The sequence below is a fragment of the Antechinus flavipes genome, chromosome 3, assembly GCF_016432865.1.
Source record: "Antechinus flavipes isolate AdamAnt ecotype Samford, QLD, Australia chromosome 3, AdamAnt_v2, whole genome shotgun sequence".
In the NCBI taxonomy this organism is placed as follows: Eukaryota; Metazoa; Chordata; class Mammalia; order Dasyuromorphia; family Dasyuridae; genus Antechinus; species Antechinus flavipes.
In genome coordinates, this window is record NC_067400.1 from 567,427,713 (window position 1) to 567,452,342 (window position 24,630).

General features: G+C 37.7%; 1 protein-coding gene across 1 annotated transcript in view; it reads right to left on the reverse strand.

Annotated features, from left to right (window-relative positions):
• Nucleotides 1-23,509, reverse strand: part of PTP4A2 (protein tyrosine phosphatase 4A2) — a 36,088-nt gene extending 12,579 nt beyond the window's left edge. The window contains exons 1-3 of the mRNA XM_051987810.1: nucleotides 23,413-23,509; nucleotides 5,642-6,473; nucleotides 4,112-4,204 (exon numbers count right to left, since the gene is read on the reverse strand). Of these exons, the coding sequence (XP_051843770.1) occupies nucleotides 4,112-4,204; nucleotides 5,642-5,737 (189 nt within the window). The 5' untranslated portion in view covers nucleotides 5,738-6,473; nucleotides 23,413-23,509. The remainder of the gene's footprint in view (nucleotides 1-4,111; nucleotides 4,205-5,641; nucleotides 6,474-23,412) is intronic.
• Between the last annotated feature and the right edge of the window lie 1,121 nt (nucleotides 23,510-24,630).

Consider the following 24,630-nt stretch of genomic DNA (forward strand, 5'->3'; position numbering starts at 1 on the left):
TCAAGCTCTTGGAGGTGGGAGGGGAAAGCAGAGAGAGATTCAATTCCATCTTCATCAGCCTTGTGGTGGCTGGCCTGTCCTCCTGCATTTTCTCCACTGAAACCAAGTCCTCTCCAAAGGCCACAAGAAAACTAGCTGAGCACCAAGTGAAGGAGACAATAAAGACTTTTGGACTTTTAACACTGGCTATTCTTGTGGTGACTGCTCTACTGAAAAGAAGGCTGCCCCAAAGAACTCCAGAAAACCAAACAAGAACATTATACTTACTGGTTAACAGGGACCCATGTAAGCGCTAACATAAGGATTCTGAAAGGCAGGAGTTCTTTCAAGGTATAGGTGAGAGTGATGGAATTTCAGATTTGGGGGCCAATTTAACTGGAATGTAGAGTGTATGAAGTGGAATGTGAAATAAGACTGATGAGAAAGTATCTCATCTTTCTCCCTAGACCCAGACTGTATGGGGCTTTACGTGTCTGAGTAGGAAGTTTGTATTTTTCCCTAGAAGAAATGAGGAGCCACTGAAGGTTTATTTTGATCACTTGATAGACATGCAGAAAGATATTCTCAAATCTGTGGGAAGGATGGATTGAAGGAGAGACTAGAGGCCAAGGATTCAATTATGAAAGCCTGTACTGGGGTGGTAGCCATCTGAGAACAGACACTAAAGATGGAAGACAGAAAAACGCCTATTCAAACTAATTAAGTAAAAAAAAAGTACCCCAGCAATTTTCTTCACAAAAGTTAGAGAATATGGTACAGCCAAATGAATACAGAACTTGGAAAAAATAAAGACCTGATCATTTTACTTCACTGAGTCTCAGTTTCCTCATCTACAAAATAAGAATATTAACCCTCTATACACTGTGTTATAGTAATCAAAGTTATTGACCTATATATTAGGTTTAGAGACCTATGTAATTATTATAAATATATAATTATATAGTTAGGAATATACATATATTTAAAATATAATTAGAGACCTACATAAATGTGAAGTATTATCACAATAAATCATAAAGATAATATTGTATTCAATTCTCCAGAATGAAGTCTTGACATCAACACAGTAATTTTTAAATTAAGCAATCTATTTATCTATAATTCACTTTGACAAACTAAGTAATTATTACATGTAAACTCAGATAAGTAAATACAAAGTACCAACTATGTTATGCAAAGTAATTTCATGAAGACAGAAAGCACTAATAAGATAGATGAAGGAGCGGGGATGGAGATCAATAAAGGCTGCTTTGTAGTAACTGAGCTGTGCTTTGAAGAAACTAGAAGTCTTAAAAGATGAAGGAGGAAAAGTAGATTGAAGGCACTCAGGAAGAGGGAGTTCTAGTTCACTTCTGCAAAGGTAGAGAAGCAACATTCTAGGGGGGACCAGCTAGCAAACTTTCATGTAACTTAGTAGATCCTCCATTGAAATCTTCTCTAATGAGTAATTATGGCATAGAGAAACCCTGGAGTTCAAAGCTTTCACAGTCCCCAGGACCAATAAGGGTCTGTGAATTTCATGAGAGGACCAGTCTAGCTTAATGGAGTGGAAGATGCCTCCTCATCAAGAAGCTAACCATCACCTCATGGCAACTTTGAACAAAACTTCTGACTGAAGCAACTCTCTGAACAGAGGCAGATGTCCAATTATCATATAGATAGACATTGTAAAACCTTAAAATTTGCACCAGACTGAAAAGGACCAAGAAATCCAATAAGAAACTATAGTGACTTTTCCCACCTAAGAAAAAAACAACGAAGCCCATGGACAAGAGGTCTGTCAAAAGTGCCAGGGCAGGCAGCCAGGCTTAATTTTCCAGAGCAACCAAGATAGTATAGCCTGTAAAGTTGTATTTAGAGACAGCAAAAATATACTGAGATCAGAAAGTCCAGAAGAGAAAGCTTAAAAGCTCAAGAGAACAGCCCAAAGAAAGCTTATAAGCGCAAGAGAACAGCCCAAGTAAAATGGCAACAAGGTAGGGGGAATAAGCATCCCTTTAAAACCTTAATGTCTTCAAAGAAGGGAAAAGGGGGGAGAGGCGGGGAGGAAGAGAGAGGTCCTAGAAGTAGAGTACATCTGTTCTTAGGATTTTAAGAACGGAAAGAGAAGGAAAGGTAAAAGAAATGCACCCGTGTAAGAATAGAGGAGGTGGAATTTGCTATTACTTTATAATTTGATGGAATTTGCCAATTTTAAAAACTGGAATGCAAGAGAAGAATCACATACAAATATTCTTGAGAAGAAAGGGCTGAGGGTATCAGGTAAACCTCATTCTTGTTTGAACCAGACAAAAGGAGGGCTGCACACTGGCATACACTTCCACTTGTATATATCCATCCATCCACCCATCTCTCTCTCTCTCTCTCTCACACACACACACACACACACACACACACACACAGAGTCTGGTGAACTTCATCAAAGTTGTAACAGGAGTATGGCTATGGAAGGAGATATAATTAAGAGGAAGAATAACATCAGGTACAGAAGAGCAAAAAGCAAAACAAACTTCCTGATCCTGAAAAGGTAATTAAAAGAGAAAAAGAAACCATCTAGATTCTTAGAGAGGCAACAACTGGAACATGCCTGAACAAACTGCTATACGAACATAAGAGAATATTACTGTATCATGGGAGATGACCTACAGACATAATTTCAGAAAATCTCTGGTAATGAACTGATTCAGTGAAGTGAGCAGAACCCAAAAAACAATTTTTGCAAGGAAAACAAAGAAAAATAATTTTGAAAAATTTAAGCATCTTGATCAATACAATGAACAACAATGTATCCAGAGAGCCTATGACAAAACATATTACATACCTCATGACAAAAGAGTGATGGACTCAAAGAAGATACAAAAAAGGACTTACATTTATTTCTGGACATAGTCACTGTACAGATTTGTTTTATTTGACTATTTCACTTGTTACAAAGGTGGTTTTTTTCCTCTCAATTTTTAACTAAGGGAGTAGGGAAGATGTCTGAAACTAGAGAAATGTTTCGAGCAAGAGCTTGAAAAGGCGGCCAACAAAACTTTTTAAATGCATGAAAAACATCAGCAAAAAGCTCACAAACTGGAAAGTTTTGAAAGTAAAGTAAAATTTATAACATACTTTTTTAAAACCAAGCTTTTACATACAACTCTCTTTTTGCCGTCACATATATATATGGAAATATGGAAATGTCCTTTTTTTGTCCCTGAAGTTCAAATATTTTAAACAAATTTTTAAAAGATCATAGACTAAGAAGAACTAAATTTAATACTTCAGACATGAAAGCTTATGGAAGAAATTAACTTTACCATTTTTAATAAATTTAATTTCTACTGGAGATTAAAAACTACATGACAAATTTTCATGAGAGGTGATATTGTCAAAACTTCATCATTACAATAACACTTTCTATGTAGATATCTGACAAATATTCTACATAATCTACAAAGATGATACAGTGCTGCTTTTATTAGAATTCAGATAAATGAAAGAGAAGTTGATTTTCAGTTTAGTAATAGTAAGTGATTTATCATCAGATTTAGTTATCTAAGAAATTTAATCATGATACAACTGCTCTGAGACCTAACAATGTCATCATCTAGGCAGACTACTTTCTAAGGTAAAATTGCTTTCTGATTTTTCTGATCTTCTCCCTTGTCTGCCATGTTATCAAAAACTGTTTAAAAAAGAATAATTTTGCACTTATAGAATAAAAGAAATACTATTACCAAAATAATTTATGAATACCTGATGGAAATTACTTCCAGATTGATCTAGGAATGAAAGCTAAATATCACATTTATTAATATCCAAAGAAAAAATGCAAATTTCCATTTTCTTGAGATAAATTGGGACTTTTAGCTCACATATATTCAGTAAAAATACTCGGCAACTCTAGACTTTTTATAATATAAACAAATTAAAGTTTTAGTAATTTACTAATGATCTAGGAGTTAGATTGCTAAAAATTATTTTTAGTACTATATTGAATCTTAAATACAAAAAAATCTTGAAAACAACTTCAATTTTTAGCACTCTAATTTGGATTATTTCTTAAATACTATATTTACATTTCTGTTTACTTAATAATAGAAAATTATCAATACTACACACTCACTAGAACCTGGATTCCTTCTTTTTCAACTGGAGCTTTATCATATGTAGCATCACAAACACGGACCAAAGTTGTCACACCATACTTCTTAAGTTCCTTTAAAGAAAAACAAATATAAATATATTTGCTATCTGGATCTAAGAGTAGGACCATAAAAGTTTAGAAAAGTGGAAGGAATGCTAAAAATTTTATAATCAAGCCTGCTCATTTTACATATGAAAGAACTAAGGCCTAGAAGGAAAAAATTATTCGACCAAAATCATTCAAATCAATTCAGTTAAATGCAAAAGCCATTTATTTCTTAGGTGCCCAATATGAACAAGGCACTAAACTAAGGATACAAAAATGAAAAAGGCCACAATTCTGAATTCAGAGAGTTACTGAGTGAGGTAAATGTTTGACTATAAAATACGTTATCTGACTCTTGATCCAGCGTGCCTTCTTAAAACAGCACTCTTCTGAAATTTTATTTAAGCTTTAGAAAAGCTATGAAATATGGTAGAAGATAGTAAGTGCAATCACAGGCTAGCTCCCTGCTTGTTATTTATTCTAATTTCACCTGGCACCTCTGCCAACCATCACAGTAAAAGCTGCAGGAGGTGAGGGAACTTCAAAAATAAGGTTCCTTTGCTATCTCTGAAGTGGCTGCCCTAGAACTGGAAACAGGAGACATTTTTAGGCCAGACCTAAAGTCTTAGGCTACTGAAATTCCACGACTCTACAACAAGTCTCTGGGCAACCTACAGATCATGCACAGCAAACAAAACAACCTAGAGTTTATATAAATGAGAACACTGATAGCCCGTGAGGAACTTAAATCCTTTACATAATCATAGTGATAGTATAACTGTTGATGGACTATGTTTTGAAGTATAAATCCAAGAGGTTTGGAACCACTCTATGGAATCAGCAATTTAAAAAAACAAACTTCAAAATACAGATAAAATCCCATTATAGTGAACTCTATAGGACTTGATCATTTGGCAATTGTATTCATGATAAAAAAAAAAAATCATATTCCTACCATCCAGGACATGGAGATTAAAAAGAAGAAAAATTTAGGAACAAATTAGCTCATAAAAATAATGTCCAATTTCATCAGGTACAGAAAGAGATTCTGCAAACATTAATACCCAGTCCTGTACTTCTATCCCAACACCACCCCTGAGCTCGAGTCATCTTTGGATGGTAGTGCTTTAGGTGAATGGTCTAGGGATTTTAGAAGTTTCGAGCAAGGGCACCTGGGAATGAAAGGGCAATTGCCACTTTCAGACATAGAAAAAGAATCAGTGATTGTTATGAGACCAAGACCCAGAAAAGACCATACTGGTTTAGACTGAAATCTTTCTGGGAGTCCTTTTCCAGCTCTAAAAGCCATGATTATGTTATAAACAGGTCAGAGAAGACTTACATCCATCCCTCATGGATGGAAAAAGCTTTGCGGTACAAGAACCTCTTTATAAAAACATTCACTATGATGGGTTTTTTAACCTGCAAAATGAATCCCCCAAGTGGACTAAGCCATGCTCTTACCTCTGTGAACTTGTTGAGTGTTGCATTGGTAGGATTGTGGGTAATCAGAAAACGCATGTTCTCATAAGAAATCTCCACAGGGGCTGGACGGTTCATTATGGCAGACAAAAAAGTGTGTGTGTAAGAGTGTGTGTGTGTGTATGTGTGTGTGTGTGTGTGTGTGTGTGAGAGAGAGAGAGAGAGAAAGAGAAAGAAAGAGAGAGAGAAAGAGTAAAAGAGAATGAGAGAGGAAGGGGACAGCTGGTATGTGTGGGTGTGTGTGTTTGAGGAAAAGATGGGAAAATAGGGGGGGAAAAATCAATAACCCTTCAAACGTTTCACAGCAGAAAACATTAAAAAGACCACAAAAATGCCTATTATTGATCAGTGTCTTCTCTAGTCAGCTTGTTCCTTCCTTAAGGAGTTTCTTCAGGATAAGCAGATCTATTTAGAATCCACTGGAATTCAGATTCAACTTGGGCCTCAATGACTGCAGATGGTTACCTTCAACCTCCAAAAATCCAACTGCCTGCAACTTCAGCAGCCTTTCCTACATTTAGGCACTGGTGAGGCAAGGTGAAAGTATAGACCTGCTCTGCACTTGTGTTTTCTTGATCCTTTATTTTGCTGGAGTCGTTAAAGGGAATATGCTTCCAATATGAAAAAAATATAGATATATGCCAAATATCTCTGAGGCCAATCTTGGTGTCCGGAGTCTTCAAGGCAATGTTAATTATGGCACATAGAAGCCTCAAGCTCACTTGTCAGCGAAAGCACTGTGCTGAGCCTGGCAGAAGTCTGCCTGTACGCTCAGAATCGCCATAAATGTGCAGCGTGAATTCCAACAGAGAACCTAACAGAAAAGAAAAAAAGGCCACTGTGAGTAACTAGTTAGATGAGAGCATTATAGCACACAATTCTATGATTAAAGAAATTAATTCAATTTAACAGGTATTGGAAATACAAAAGCTTAAATCTCTACCTCCTTGCAGGTTACATTCTAACAGTGTAAAACAACATGAACACAATGTATTTTCTACTATTCTAAGTTATCATGTTATCATATTAAATGCTATTATGGAATAGTACTGAATATACAACACTAGATATATTAAAAATAATAATAATAAATTCTAAAACATACACAGATATACCTTGCTTTAAAATATGTTGGGAAAACTACGTTTATATGTGCTTTTCACTGCTTAAGGGAATAACCACTACTCTCTTCCCCACAATAAGGCAATCACCACTATCCCTCTTCCCCACCTCATGAGCCTTGCAAGCCAAGTATTCATGTTTCCTATTTGCTTAAAATAGATTGCACTAGAAAACTGGGGAGATAGGTTTAAATATTTCTCCTTGAGATTGTAAACCTATTTTACTACTCACAAAATAAGCACTGGTGCCCAACTAGAGTATATGTGAATACACATAAATACACACACACACCCCATCACACCATTAGAGCTTTTATTTACTTCAATTCCTACTTCACTGCGTTAAGAGCATAAAATCCCAAAGCTGATAAAATGCAGTTTTATACTTCCATCACTAACCTTCCCCTTATCCTAAACAAATTTTCACAAAAAATAGCAAGAGATTAAAAAAGGCAGTGTTCCATTATTTTAAACCAGAATAATTGTACTGGGACTCTTGAGATACGGAGACCTAGCTGGTTAAGACTATTCAATTTCTTTGAGTACTTTTAGGCATGTTTGGTTTCTCCTAGATTATCAGCATGTCTAAATATTATTTTCTTCCTATCCCCCTTACCATTCTACCACAGTATATCTATAAGTCTTCTACTTGTTTTCAAGTATAAATATGACCAAAATAACTCACCTCCCTTCAGCCCACCTATAATGAACCCCAAAATTAATTAGCTGTCTTCCCCTTCCCCCGGGGACACTTGCTGTGTGACACACAATCTTTCACCCAGCTCACTCGAAAATCCCTTCCAGAGCAAAGCACGAACCCATGAGAAAAAAAAGCCCAGAGCTACAGCCTACAATGATGAGGCCCCATGGAAAACCCCAGTGAACTTTCCACTCCTTGAAGATCTTTGGTTTTACCAGTTCAAGTGCTCCTCCACTGACAAAGACAGTAGATGGTTAGATCAATAAATAATCTAGGAACAATTACTATGCCTCCAAGATCCCTCACCCAGAAGTCAAAATGGTGATATATTTCCCCATCTGGATGGATCCAGATGTGGTTTCAGCTGCATGGAGAACTTCCCATGTGGAAATTCCCTTTTGTACATACTAATCTTAAGAAAGTTGCCTGGCACACTAGAAAATTAAGTGACTTAATCCCCATTAGGATGTGTCAGAGGCAGGACTTCAACCCACGTCTTTTTCCCTCCAAAGCTAGCCTTTTCCATCCATTGCTACTACAAATTTATTTGTTAATTTATTCTCCCTAATATTCAAATCTTCCAAAAGTTAAGGAGGAAGATGCAAGGAGTTTTTTCCCCCATTAATAAATAAGAATAAAGTTTATAGGAATAGTCACAAAGTAACTCAACATCATGGCCAGGAAAACCCTCATCTCCAAACATTTGATGTAATTCTTTACTTGGTTTTTTATGAGTTGTTTTATTTTCACAGATTCTATTATCCTAGATAAAAATACAAAAATAAAACATTTTTAAAATTAGAAGATACAAGAAAGTGATATTCTTAATGTCTTCATATCACTATCTTATCCAATTAAAGGCATCCAACACTGCAAAAGCAAAATTTCTAAATTTAAGAGTGCAAACACATACACTACCACTCATACACTTCTCAGAGATTTGTAATTTTAACACAAACTAAAAATGTCTATCTCAAATTATCCCACCAGATCTATCTTTCAAATACTGGCTATAGAATCACAAGCACCTAGATTTGGAACGACTTTAGAGATCACTTAAATTCAATCCCTCCTCAAGTGAGGAAACAGGGAGGAACTTGGCCAAGGTCATAAAGGTACTTGGAAAAACAGGGGTCAGTCTCTTAGAATCCAGTCTTCTGGCAGTGAATCCAGAATTCTCTAAGTTAACAAGGTGCTTCTATTATCATATGAGACAGCTGGGAAAAGGAGGGAGAATAGGTCCTGACCAGAGAGAAGAATTAATCACTATCTTTTCCATTCAAGCAAAAGTTTTCTGCACATATTTGCTTGAATTGTTCATCTGTTACTGCAAATTCTTTTTATAAGAATAACTTCAAATAGTTCACAGCAAAACATAAGGAAATTCTAATCAATTTTGAAACTTTTTAGAACCACAAATAGCATATCAAGGTTAATGTGTCTTGTCAGTTGAGGAAAAAAAAACTGAAAAGGCTTCATTGTACTAACTAAAGGTTAGGCTTTAGAAGTAAAAAATTCTGGAGAATTAAGTTTTCTACCTGGATACTAGCATTTGTCTGTTTGGGGAACAGCAAGTTTTATCCCATATTTCTTCTCTAACTCCTTTCTGAAAGGACTTCCAGGCACAGATGATAATTTACTGTGACATTTTCCCCCCAATGCACAGATCCCAAAACAACATGCCAAAAGAAAGTGTTTTATAGAGTTCATAGACCCATGATAATAAAATTAAACATCTCTATATCCCAATCCCCAAAGTGTTTGGCTACATCAACGGTAAACCTTTTGCAACCTGTCAGTTAATTTAAACTAATGCAAGTATCTTTGGAACTCAAAATAATTCAAAGTAAAAAGACTCTTAAGAGAGCATGAACAATCTACTATAGCTGGGAAGAGTTGAAAAGCTTAAGAATCCCATGGTTCAGCAAATGGTTAGAACCTGTAAACTCACTAGGAAAACTTTTAAAAGAAAGTTGTATTTCTAGCATTAGTTCTGCTTTGTCCATTTAAGGAAAGGGTAAAAGAACCAAACCAAAACAAAAATCTGTTCAATGACTAAAGAGCCTGGATTGCTTTAAAGCATCTGCCAGCCATCCTCTCAGTAATTTTTTAAGCTTTTTGTACTATGCTAAAATTTTAGGCATTATAAAATCAAATCTAAGAGTAGTTAGGAAGTCAGGAGGACCTGAATTCAAATCTAGCCTCAGACATTTAACACTTCCTAGCTATGTGACCCTGGGCAAATCATTTAACCCCAATGCCTCAGCAAAAAAAATAAATAAATAAATTACATCTCCCTATCTCTCTCTCTCTCTTTTTTTTTTTTTTTTGGGGGGGGGGGCTTTTAATTTTTACAAATATTAACTTATTTTATCCTTACAACAACCCTGGGAAGTAAGTTATTTTGTTGATGAGGAGAAAGATTAAGTGACTTACTCTACATCACACCATAAGAATAAGTCACATTTGAACTTATCTTCCAGATACCAGGTCCAGTGCTCTTACCCACTGTACCACCTTGATGTCTAATGCCTATCTATGCAATGTTCTTTTATGTCATCTTCTCTAATTTAAGGCTGAATGAGGGGTATAGTATTTCCAGAATAACATGTCAATACTTCATAAATGGAATAAGTGAATATAGCTTTGCTGAAATTTAAACATAGTAATTCTGAAGAAGTCCTTTAAATTTTTAAAATGAAAAGATAAAATCCAATCAATTAATTTGAGATGGTATGTTGTCAGATGGATTTAAATCCACGAGAGGAGGTGGGCATTCAACAACACAATGCAATAAATATAGGATGTTCACTTAACCCCTTAATGAAGGCCTGTTGGAAGCTCTTATGTCAGACTGGATAGGCCATAAACTATCCTATCAACTTTTTAAGATAAAAATAAGTATCTGACAAGTCCATAATGGGTAAAGGAGATTGTAAACAATCTTAAGAAAAGCTACACTTAGGCTAAAGTCCCAACTACGTTAAAGTCACTTGTTAACACTCAGTGGACCTCAGTTTTCCCTACAGTTTCCCTACACTTTACCTACAGTTTACATCTGTAAAATGTGGGGGTTGGGCTACTTGATCTCTAAGAGGTCTTTTACAACTGTAATAATATTTGTTTAGAGATCACTTACGTTCAATCATTCAGTCCTACAATTGTTTCAAGAAGCAATATGTTGCGCTGGAAACTGGACCTGAAGTCAAAAGGATGGGCTTGAGTCCTAACTCTGCCACTTTAGCGTTATGAATTGAAGCTAACCTCTCAATTTCTTTAATCTATAGTTTGGTATTAATATTTCTTCTCAGCATTACTGAGGAGTTATTTATTATCTGACCAGGCAGTAGAGCAGATACTATATCTCCTGGCAACTAGCATGTTAAAACCAAATATGATTACAAAAAATATCAGTGACTTTCTTTAAGACAGTCCCACGTCACACTAATGCATTGTTGGTGGAGTTGTGAACAAATCCAACCACTCTGGAGAGCAATCTGGAATTATGCCCAAAAAGTTATCAAACTGTGCATACCCTTTGATCCAGCAGTGCTACTACTGGGCTTATACCCAAAGAGATACTGAAGAAGGGAAAGAGATCTGTATGTGCCAAAATGTTTGTGGCAGCCCTGTTTGTAGTGGCTAGAAACTGGAAAATGAATGGATGCCCATCAACTGGAGAATGGCTGGGTAAATTGTGGTATATGAATGTTATGGAATATTATTGTTCTGTAAGAAATGACCAGCAGGCTTGGAGAGACTTACATGAACTGATGCTAAGTGAAATGAGCAGAACCAGGAGATCATTATATACTTCAACAACAATACGATATGAGGATGTATTCTGATGGAAGTCCATTTCTTTGACAAAGAGATCTAACTCAGTTTCAATTGATCAATGATAGACAGAAGCAGCTAAATCCAAAGAAGGAAGACTGGGAAATGACTGTAAACTGTTTGCATTTTGTTTTTCTTCCCGGATTATTTCTACCTTCTGAATCCAATTCTCCCTGTGCAACAATAGTACTGTTTGGTTCTGCACACATATATTGTATCTAGGATATGCTGTGACATATTTAACATGTATAGGACTGCTTGCCATCTGGGAGAGGGGGTGGAGGGAGGGAGGGGAAAAATCGGAACAGAAGTGAGTCTAAGGGATAATGTTGTAAAAAATTACCCTGGCATGGGTTTTGTCAATAAAAAGTTATTAAAAAAAAAAAAGTCAGTCCCATGTCTCACTCTGCAGACATTAAAAAGTGAACTGTCCTAAATTTCATAAAGTCCCACATTAAGAAATTAGTTTTATTTCTAAAATTCAAATGAATGACAAAATAACCAGAGAAGCCTCAATTTCATGGACAAGCACAGTTTTCATTAAATACAAACTTTCTATCTTATGACGTAAAGAATGAATCCTAGCTTGAAGATAACATTAAAGGTTATGGATGTGTGAAGTTAGTTGATATACAATTAAAGCTTTACGTTCTTATAAGACACTTAACAGGAAGTCATGCGAATTTGAGTCAGCTCAGTTTCTATACTATGCAACATTATAGCAGAATACTTTTCAAAATACCAACTTAGAACAAAAGTTGCCAACAAGGCTTTCTCTAGAGGTAAGATTATAAATAGCAACCTCAGCTTTTTACCATAATAGTAGTTTTTAATTCTTTCAATTACTCCCACCTTTCTACTTCCTTATATGAATAGGAAACAAAGTACTACCAAGGAAATGTATAGTCAAAGTTTGTTCCCAGAGAAAATATGTTCCTTTCCCTTTCAATGGGAGGGTGGTGAGGAATAGATGCTGCATATGTTATAAAACTTGCCTAAGATGTTTATTAGTTTGTAGAATTGCATTTTTTATGCTTAACTTTTTCATATGCAATATGGTTTAATGAGAAGAGCAACAGGAGGGGCATATTCAGAAATTGATGTGATATAAAAACAAATTATAGTAATACACTTTTTTAAAAAATCAATAAAACCACTAATATCATTACTGGGAACTTACCCCAATGAGAACAAAAGAAAATGTCCCCTATATGCCACAATCTTTGTAACAGCTTTTTCTGTAGTAGCAAAAACAAAAACAACAAACCCATGGAAATAAAATAAGTGGTCATTGATTGGGGCATGACTCAACAACTTAAGGTTATGGAAATGTAATGAAATGTTATTGTTCCATATTTATATCAAATATTAAGAATTCAGGGAAACTGATATGACACAAAATGAAGTAAGCAGAATCAAGAAAATATACACAATGACTACTTAACAATAAAAAGAAAAACATTAAAAAACATGAGAATGCAGATCAATACAATGATTAATCTTGACTCCAGAGGTCTGAGACAGACTTTCTCTTTGGTAGAAAGGTGGTGAAATGCAGGCACATAAAGTACATTTTATCAGAAGTGGGTAGTGTATCAACTTGTTTTGCCCTAATTGTATTTAATTATATGAAAAAGTGGAGGTTAGTTACTGGGGAAGAGGGGGAACCAAAAAGAATGAAAACATTTCAACAATAAAAATCCAATAATGACCTTGTGTGATGAAGAAAAACTTTAATAATTCAGAAACTGCATAAGATATATCTTGACACTCAAAGGAGTAAAACAATTAGCCAACAGCCACATCAGATTCTGAGAAGAGTGTCAGTTATTTGCCCAAGTTTCCCTGTAAGCATGGATCAAAAGGGAGTGGTTACCAAATTTGTATGTTCACTAGTGATTAGTGATCCTTGTAGGTTTTAGTGTGAAACAGATAAGTGAACTATAAGATTAAAACTTAAACTACCACCCACATACTTAAGTCCCACTTTCAAAGAGTTCTTCAGATTCTGTTACTTTGTCTGTTAGCATCTAGCAATTTCCCAAGATGAACCTTTTTCTTCTGAATGAACTCTATCCTTTTATTCTTTCCTCAACATTTCTATTCTTTAAGGACTAGTGATTCTGTCAATGTAAGTATTATCTTCACTAATGCAGACCATAACTCACTTATAACTTAAATCATCTGAGTGTTACCATAGCCCAAAGTTTTATCACCTTGGTGCTAAATTCTCTCCAAATTTAGGCAGGTTGGTCTATAGACAATGCATTAATCTATCAGCAGATCTACACTTTCACTCATACAAATTAAATTAAAATAGAGATAACCATGACTGACATATATCTCCTTTTTTTTTAAAAGATCATTTGGGTAGCACCTATAATATATTGAAAAATCATGACAATGGGCATTAGTGTTTTTTTCAGGGAATGTTTTTAAATTAAGTTAAATGAGTCTAGTAACCTGATTCTATTTGTTCATATTTCCATTTCCAGTCTGAGGTATCATGGGCTATCCTCTGAATTGGATTTTAATTTTTAAGACTATCTTCCTATGTTTTAAAACTTTCTAGGCTTCCTGTAATAGATTTTTTTCAAAAATCACGGATAGTATGCTTCATTCTAAGTAACCTGCTATATAAAAATCTATATCCAATTGAAGCTAAATCCTGAGGCTTTTTTAATCTCAAAAACATGAATTTCCCAGAGAACAACTTAAGTATCAATAATTTTATTTTGTTTCCAACTCCACAAGTAGGGTTATTCAAAGGCAATGACAGAATCCACATTTCATTTATACTGGAATACACTTGGAATTTTCAACTGAAATCTGAACTATCAAGCAAATAACCAAGAGACACCTGGACTCTCACTCACACCAATTCTCAATGGTTATCTTGGCTATAATCAAGACAGAATAACTATAACAGTTGCAAGTTTTCTAAAGTTGCAAAAGAGATACTTCAGAAAAGGTTATTTAAATCACTTCACAGAAAGCTACAACATAGCAACAGCACATACAGGATGCAAAAGATGACATTGTCCCAGGACTATTTGTTGAACTGAATAATATATGGCAACATCTTACCAATAATAGCATATAAAGCATAAACTTTTTATCTTTGTTATTATTAAAAGAATACCATGTTTCAGTGATTATAGTTTGTTTTGGTTTCCCCATTCCAATATATTTATCATGTTTAAATTCACATTCTGAAGTTTATGACTTACAGTTGGAGTACAAGACAAAGAAAGTGAATATGCATTTATAATAATAATAGCACCTACTATGTGCAAATACTGTGCTAAGCACTTTATAAAATATTTATTAATAAAATTATAGAACCCTTTAAGTTTCTATTAATTCTATTAATTATTAATTAATTCTATTAATAGAAATATAAATATAAAACAACATTCATAACTTCATTTACATAGTGCTTTTAAGGCTTACAATGGCATTCTTTCCACCCAACTCTGGGAAGTAGTAAAGTGTGTGGCAGAAAGAGTACTGCTCTTAAAGTGAAGAGAGATTTGGGTTGAAATGCCAACTGAGATACTTAGTAGCTCTGTAACTATTGGTAAAAGACCATAAAGGCTGGGGGTGGAGGGGGGAAGAGGGAGAGAGAGGGAGGGAAACAGAGGGAGGGAAGGAGGGAGGGAGGGAGGGAGAGAGGGAGGGAAAGAGAGGGAAAGAGAGAGAAAGATCACACAGCTAATAAATGTCTAAGCTGGAATTAGAAACCCCAGGTCTCCCGATTCCAAGTACAGAACTAAATGTGTTCACATTTGATTTCCTTTTTCTTCCCAGTTAGAGGATATATGGTTGCACAGACTTCAGAGCCCTATTCCTTCAAGTGCCTTCAAGAATGGAGAAGCAATATGGCAATTCTATAACCAGACCAATTTAAAAATACAGGACTTCTTAACTGGCCCATTTTCAAAAGATTTGTTATGTACACACATACTTCCTCTCTCTCCCCCTCTCCATCTCTTCTCTCTTCTCTGTCTGTCTCTCCCTCTCTTTCCCTCCCTCTGTGTGTGTGTCTGTTTTGTCTGTCTGTCTCTCTCCTTAATAAGTCCTGTGTAGAATGCAAAACAAAAATATAGCTGAGCTGGTTTGATGAATTAAATTAAGGAGTTTACAATCTAGTTGAGAAAAGGTATGAGGCAACATCTTACTAATGATAGCTAAGAAGTATTTTGTGGACACAAAATAAGGGAAACATTGGTTTAAAGGTAGGGATAATAAAGTTTTTGGGAAAAATGAGTATAAAAGAAAGTGGTGGTCATGGACTGCTGAGGAGATGATATGATAAGGAGGTGGAGAGGACTGGTCAAGGGCTGAGCAAAATGTAGAGATCTCAGCTGAGCCTTAAGATGTACTCCTATCTGGAGTGTACAAGAGAAATGAGCTCAAATGGTCTCCCAACCTAGCACAGAGCCTAATATGATACTCTGTACATTACAGGGATTTAAACATTTATAGACTTGAAATTCATTGAGTCTGGAAAGGCCATAAGATGGATAGCTTTGAAAACAAACCTTGAATCATAAGGCAGTACCATATCCACTGAAGACTCTTAAGACTTTGTAGAAAACTGGGATCCAATTTGGTTGCAGTTCACTTACTCTAAGATCAAGTATGAAAAGAATGTAAATATTCTTAATGCTGGCCCTTCCAAAATCACCAACTGGATCCACAATCACCTGAGCAAATTCTATTTATTTAGGAAGCTATTTTTTCTAATAAGATCAATCTATTCAAATTCCAATGGAGATACAGCAATATATACTACTGAAGACAGCCATTCATTTGGAACATTAACTGTGAGTACTATTAATAGACTTATGTTTTCTTCAGAGAGACCTACACATTTTTTGAACGATTTTAAAAATTGAAAAAGGGAAGTTTATTTGTAACTACTCATGTAGAGTGAAAAATGTTAAGAATAATGTCATTCAATTTTCAGATGATGAAATTGAAACTATTACCACTCACATGAAAGAGTGTTCCAAATCACTATTGATCAGAGAAATGCAAATTAAGACAACTCTGAGATATCACTACACACCTGTCAGATTGGCTAAGATGACAGGAAAAAATAATGATGAATGTTGGAGGGGATGCGGGAAAACGGGGACACTGATGCATTGTTGGTGGAGTTGTGAACGAATCCAACCATTCTGGAGAGCAATCTGGAATTATGCCCAAAAAGTTATCAAACTGTGCATACCCTTTGATCCAGCAGTGTTTCTATTGGGCTTATATCCCAAAGAGGTGCTAAAGAAGCGAAAGGGACCTGTATGTGCCAAAATGTTTGTAGCAGCCCTGTTTGTAGTGGCTAGAAACTGGAAAATGAATGGATGCCCATCAATTGGAGAATGGCTGGGTAAATTGTGGTATATGAATGTTATGGAATATTATTGCTCTGTAAGGAATGACCAGCAGGATGAATACAGAGAGGCTTGGAGAGACCTACATGGACTGATGCTAAGTGAGATGAGCAGAACCAAGAGATCATTATACACTTCGACAACGATATTGTATGAGGATGTATTCTGATGGAAGTCGATTTCTATGACAAAGAGACCTAACTGAGTTTCAATGGATAAATGATGGACAGAGACAGCTACACCCAGAGAAGGAACACTGGGAAACGAATGTGAACTATTTGCATTTTTGATTTTCTTCCCGAGTTATTTTTACCTTCTGAATCCAATTCTCCCTGTGCAACAGGAGAACTGTTCGGTTCTGCAAATATGTATTATATCTAGGATATACTGCAACATACTTAACATATATAGGACTGCTTGCCATCTTGGGGGGGGGGGGAGAGGAGGGAGGGAGGGGAAAAAAACGAAACATAAGCGAGTGCAAGGGATAATGTTGTAAAAAATTACCCTGGCATGGATTCTGTCAATACAAAGTTATTATTAAATAAAATAAAATTTAAATTAAAAAAAAAAAGAATAATGTCATTACAGGAAAAAATAATGATGAATGTTGGAGGGGATGCGAGAAAACTGGAACACTGATGCATTGTTGGTGGAGTTGTGAATGAATCCAAGCATTCTGGAGAGCAATCTGAAATTATGCCCAAAAAGTTATCAAACTGTGCATACCCTTTGATCCAGTAGTGTTACTTCTGGGCTTATATCCCAAAGAAATACTAAAGGAGGGAAAGGGACCTGTATGTGCCAAAATGTTTGTGGCAGCCCTGTTTGTAGTGGCTAGAAACTGGAAATTGAATGGATGCTCATCAACTGGAGAATGGCTAGGTAAATTGTGGTATATGAATGTTATGGAATATTATTGTTCTGTAAGAAATGACCAGCAGGATGAATACAGAGAGGCTTAGAGAGACTTACATGAATGGATGCTAAGTGAAATGAGCAGAACCAGGAGATCATTATACACTTCAACAACAATATTGTATGAGGATATATTCTGATGGAAGTGGATTTCTTTGACAAAGAGATCTAACTCAGTTTCAATGGATAAATGATGGACAGAAGCAGCTACATCCAAAGAAAGAACACTGGGAAATGAATGTGAACTATTTGCATTTTTGTTTTTCTTCCTGGGTTATTTTTACCTTCTGAATCCAATTCTCCCTGTGCAACAAGAGAACTGTTCGGTTCTTCAAACATATATTGTACCTAGAATATACTGCAACATATTTAACATATATAGGACTGCTTGCCCTCTAGGGGAGGGGGTGGAGGAAGGGAGGGGAAAAATCGGAACAGAAGCAAGTGCAAGGGATAATGTTGTTAAAAAATTACTCTGGCATGGATTCTGTCAATAAAAAGTTATTATAAAATAAAAAATATTTTTTTAAAAAAAAAGAAGAATAATGTCATTATAGTCTATTGTTTCTCCATCAGCTCCCTCTTAATTTGCTGACAAATCTAGCTGATGACTCATTTCCTTTGCACTAACGAAGTCACCCCATTCCTTAATGATAGGCTTTTCACCAGTAATAGAAAGGAGAAAACAAATGTCAACTTACCTTGGAGTACTAAAAGCAAATAGCAAATATTCTTTGAACGACAATATACTAAGCAACCAAGAAGCACTTATCAAAAGTCTACCATGTTCAGATACTGCTTTTATAGACAAAAATGAAATAGTCACTGCCCTCGAGAATCTTTCATTCTACCCAGAAGTAACATGCACATTTAAGTAAATGTAAAATATACAAAGTAAACACAAAATTATTTCTGGAGTTGGTATTAACAGCTGAGGAGACAAAGGAAAGATCTCATATAGATAGGACTTGAGCTATACAAAGAGCATGGAGGAAAACTTATCCAAAACTTCAAGTAAAAACAGTGCTAATTTAAAGTAATGTCCAAGTCCTGACCAAAAAAAAAAAAATAATAATAATAAGGTTAACACTAAAAGAGCTCAGAGAGACTTTTGCAAATCTAAATTCTTGTCAAATACATTAGTTTAAAAGCCAAATTTTTGGCCACAGCAGCAATAAAAATAGAAGTACTATATCTAATCTTCTAAAGCAAATATATCACATGTGCATTTTGTGCCAAAAGAAATTAACATTTTCTGAGAAAGGCGAAATCTTAACCCAAAGACACTATGAAAAGAATTAAAATACTGCTTCTCTAAAGGCAAGCCTTTCCAATGGTCAAAATATTTTTTCAAAACAGGCTCAGCTAACAAAAGGGTCACTGAAAAGAGTAATTTTATAATTCCCTGAAGTTTGAAAAGTCAATATTGCACAAGATAAATTTATATTAAAATGAAATTAAATAGGGTTTGTGGGATGTTTAAACTACAGTAGACTCCATGTTACTGGTTAACAAATTCAATTTAGGAAAACCAAAACCATATGTATGTATATCACATATGTAAAAAAACTGCTGATTATGATTGCTTATGTCCTCACAGGTATTTTGCTATTGAATCTTACAGAATCCTTGAGTAATGGTGATGTAAAGATTTTCTTTGAAAAATTCTAGAAAGGGGGATGTAACTAGGTGGGGCAGTGGATAGAGCACCAGTCTTGAAGTCAGGAGGATCTGATTTCAAATATGGCCTCAGACATTAAACAATTCCTAGCTGTGTGACCCTGGGCAAGTCACTTAACCCCAATTGCCTTAGCAAAAAAAAAAAAAAATGCTAGAAAAGGGGTCCACTTCTTCACCTTCACTCTGGTTAATTCCACAAAGGATAATTACAGAAAATGGGACAGAGCCAGTACAGATCTAGAGTCACTTTTGGAGGGGCTGCTTGAACAACAGTGGAATCTAGTTTGGCTAAGATCAAATAATTCCTCAAGAGAAAATATTCACACACAATACCCACTTTAGTTCTAAATCAAGCAACTCTGCAAAGCTTTAGGACAACCAACCAGAAAATCAAAAAAAAACCCCAAAAACTGAAAAATGTTTTTCTACTAACTCAACAAAGAATAATTGCAGAAAATCATCAGACATCTTCACATATACAATATTTGTGAAGTTTAGTGGGGGAGGGGAAGGGAGCAGGAATGTTATAAGTTCTCCTAGTTCTCTCCAAAGATTAAGAGAATTAAATCATCATTTCACAATCCAATGAAACATGGCTCAAAACCAAGATAACTAAGTAAACTGTTTCATCAAAGTTCCATAATTTATACCAAGAGACTATGCATCAATTTCTAAAGAATATTAAGTTGAGTATCTCACACAGAAATCACAAAATGAATATGCCAAGAAAAGACAAGGAATAATAATAAAGTTTAAAACAAAAATCTCTATTTCAAGGAGAAAAGGTCAATCTGGGCACCTAAATCTCTCAGTAAAGCTCTTACATAGCTCTCAGTAAAAAATGACTGAAAACAAGTTACTATAAACTAGGGCATAGGCAGCTAGGTGGCGCAATAGAGTGTTGGGCCTGGCATTAGGAAGGCCTGAATTCAAATCTAGACTCATTTATTTTTGATTTTGTGGCCCTGAGCAAGTCACTTACCTCGATTTTCAGAAACTTCCTCATCTGTAAAATGAGCTTGGAGAAGCAAGTGGTAAAAGCATTCTAGTATCTTTGCCAAGAAAACTTTAAATGAAATTTTGAACAGTTGAACACAACCGAACAACATAAACTATGACACTAAGAAAGGAAAAAAAATTTTGGATGTTTTAACTTGGGGAAAAAATGGTGACATGATCAACTTTTTAAGATTATAATCCTAAGTAAATAATAATAATAAACAACTCATTTTTATATAGTGCTTTAAGATTTACAAAGTACAATCCTGCTAGTCAACAAGTCTTCTCAACAGCAGTGGTTTCTGTCAAATAAGACATATGCAACACAGCTTAGGAGATAGGATGCTACCCTCATCCTCTTCAGTATAGAAATCAGTCAACAAGCATTAGTCTTCCAAACTGAATCTTTTTATTTAGAGGGACCTGCAGTTTTTAAATGAACCCATTGTTTTCATATAACTTTTGGGGAAAATACCTATATTAATTTAGACCAGCTCAGTTATGATTTTTAAAAAAATCTGTCTACAGTGTTCATTCATTAGTGTCTATTCCTTTGTATGAAATGTCTCAATATTTTATTTGTAAGTTCTCTCAAGAGGCTTCACTAGTTTCCAAATCCCAATTTTACTGTAGTGCTGAAAAACAAATCACTCCTTATATTTCAATTCCATTCCTCAATAAGAGTTAGTTTTTCAGACAATAGCTCTGGAAAGATGTTAAGGCAAATTACTAAACAAGAAGAAGGTTAATGATTAAGAAAGATCAATTTGATTTTTAAAAAAATATTCTCGAAAATGATCCCACTAAAAATAGTACTTTTAACCTTCAGGTCTTTATTTTTTTAATTACATGTAAAATCAGTCACACATTTACTCTTTTATAATGTTTCCAAAGTTCAATGACTACCTTGTAAATGGTTTCTTTCCATCAACTGTGTTCATGAAAATTAAGTATTACTTGCCTTTTGAGTCATGGAGGGAGTGGTTTTACTTCTGCAATTCTGAGTCACAGCATACTCTCTCTGTTCAGAAGTTCTCAACTATTTGTCATTTACACAGGTGTCCTAAAATTAGCCAACCATTCCCAGAGGCAAGGCCATTTTTTAGTTGACCCACTTTCCCAGAGGCAAGACCATTTCTGCATGACCCCAACACTCTCAAAGTCACAAAAATTCATCCATTCCCCTCCCCACTCCAACAAAAAAATTACATGTCTGCCTGAAAACTTTTTCAGCCATACTATCCTCTCCCAGCAACATCTCAGGTGCTTCATAAAAACCGAGTATACCAGCACAAGGCACATACCCTGAGGCCCCAAAAGAGTTTGTAGGCAGAATCTACTCCCACACAAAAGCCTATACTTAGGCCCTAAAGAGTCACCAACCTGCCTTTCCTTTAAAAAATGGCCTTGCCTTGAAGCATCTCTATTCATTGCCTACACAGACTTTATAGGAAGAAATCTCCAAGGAAACTCTACAAGAAAAATTCACTTTTTATTTCTGAAGTGGGGCGATTTGGAAAATGGCCAGTACCCCTCCAAGGTTTATATGAATTTTATATGAAGAGTCTATCACATTGGGGTGAAGTTGTGTTAACAAAGATGGTTTTTGTGACAGCAAGGCCTCCAAGGGGCAGTCACCAAGTTTAAGGGTTAACCCAAAGTCCTAAGCATTAGGAACCATTAATCATCAACCCTTCAGAAAACACTTGGGATTCAAGAACATAGAACCAATGATTCCCATCAGGATCGGCGGAAAAAGTACAACACAAATGAGAGTATTCCTATATTAGCAGAACATCAATCAATTAAAATACATTTATGAAGTATCTACTACGTTCGAGGCACTAGGTGTATTAATTTATGGCATCAGACTAATCAATTCTCAATATTCCAACCATCAAAAAGAATCTGAATGTTGAACTGTTCACTTGTCACCATGTTGCACAGTGCATTGCCACTAGTGTATATAGACAAGTGATTGTGAGGCTTCAATAATGTCATTCTGCTTCCTTAATTTCCGTTTGTACTTTCAACAGGACATAACTTCACTGACTTCCTGTCTGAAACTACTGCACATCATATGGAACACAGCAGCAAATAGCTCCCATGTTCCAATCCAGTAGTAGCTCCTTTTTTGATAAAAGGGTGCTAACTTTTAAACTCAAGGAAATCTACAAAGTAAATGTCCTCTGGAATTTATTTAGATATTAAGAAAGTTGCGTGTTCAGGTTTTCTTGCCAGGAGTAGGGAATGGAAAACAAGTCCTAGACAAGGGATAAAATGTAATTCTATACAATCCTGCATTATACATTTCTAAAATGCCTTTCACTTAAAAAAAAAAAAAAAAAACCAACTCAAAGTCCTTTAAAAGCCTCCCAGTCTAGTACAGAAAAGGTCAGTCTTGAAAGATTTAGGAAGCAGGGGCCGGAGAAAACCAGAAAGGGCAGGACCAATTATTAGCAAAATTTTAAATGCAAATAGATACAAACAGCACAGGGTGGGGGAATTAAAGCAAGAAGAAGGAAGCCAAAAAGTCTGCTGCCCAAGGCTCAAAGTCAGAGAAACCAGAATCCCTAAGTTAGACAGCGTCAAAAGTTACCTCATCTCATGACCACTTCAGGACTCATGGAATGCCTCCACATTTACAAGTAGCCATCTAAAAAACACACTCTCACCCATGAACAAGTCCCCTCCCCCAACCCCATCCGATAAACCACCTGAAGACCCAGGAAGGCTTCCTCCTCTTACAATAAAGTGAGTGACCACCTGAAGACCTCTACGTACCATCTAAAATAAAGTGACCACCTGAAGACTCACCAAGACCACCCCCCGCAATAAAGTGACTACCGGAAGCCCCACGATGCCACCCATCTACAATAAAGTTGTCACCTGAAGCCCCACGAAGGTCTCCCCAAAACAAACTCGAGGCTCACGGAGGAGCTCCCCCTCACCCCCCGCCCCGGGCCGCTCTCCCTCCTTCCGGGGACGTGTCTAGGGCCTGGCTAATGGCTGCGGCTGCCCTTCCCCGGCCCGGGGGAGTATAAGAACCGACCCCGGCGCCCCCTTCTAGGATAACCCCCCTCCCCCCAGGGTCTCACTCACGCCGGCAAGCTGGGGGCTGGGCATTGAAGTCCGGCGGCGAGGGCTGGCGGGCGGCCGGGGGGCTCCTCTTCAGTCACCTCGGCGGCGGCGGCGGCGGCGGCGGCGGTGGCGGTGGCGGCGGCGACGACTCCCCCCCAGCCTCCCCCTGAGCGCGCGACACCCGGCCCGGCCTGGCGGCGGCTCCGGCCCCGGCCCCGACGGCGGCTCCGGCTCGGGCCCCGGCTCCGGCTCGGGCGGCGGCGGCGCGTGCCAGCGAGTCCGTCTTGCTGCGGCGGCGGCGGCGGCTCCGGCTTCGGCCCCGGCTCGGGCTGAGGCAACAGCGGTGGGGGTTGCGGCTGCTCCCCGTATGGAGGCAGCGCTGGGGCCTCGCCTCGCGCCGCGCCGCGCCGCCGAAGGGCCTGCTCCGCGCTCCGGCTGCTGTTGCTCCCGCTGCTGCTGTTGCTCCCGCTGTTCCGGCTCCTGCCGCCGCTGCCGCTGCTGCTGCCGGAACGGTTACAGCTCAACCTGATCGCGCCGCCGCCGCCGCCGCTGCCGCCGCCGCCGCCGCTCCTGCTGCGCGCGCAACCGGAACCACCTCGCCTTCTTCCCCTCCCCCTCCCTCGTGTCCCCTCTCCAGCGAGCGCCCCCGCCCTCCCGGGCCGTTGGTCCGCTCCTCAGCCCTCCACTCCCTTCGCACTCCCGTCCCACCCGCCCGGCTGCCATTCCATACCACCCGCCCACCCAGGCTCTCGCCTTTGTCTTGACCTCTGCCCTGAACTCCCCCGCTTTTCCCCATGGTTTCTTCCACTCGGAGCTCAAATCCATCGAGGCCTGATCCATGTGGCCGCGGGAATGGGGGAAGCCACACCACACACGCGCACGCACACGCGCGCACACACGCGCACACACGCACACTGTGCAGGAAGCTGCACCCTCAGGCATCCCGGCCTTTGGCCTGCTTAGGAAGGGCTCCCAGCAGCCTTTGCTCCTGGAAGTATTGGCCATACTGCCAGGTGCCATGACGCAAGGGCTGGGTGCCAGACCCTGGTGGGACGTGGCAAGGGAGCTAAAGGCCATTGCAAAGGGATTCCCGGCCTTGAGGACTGGCAGAGGCCGAGGAGGCGCGCAAGCCAGAGCTGCCTGCTCTTGGCTGAGCCTCCTGGAGACTAGGGTCTCCTTGGCCCCCGGCCCAGCAGTTCCTGGGCAGCGGCTCTCCGGCCTGAAGACTGACCCGCGGTG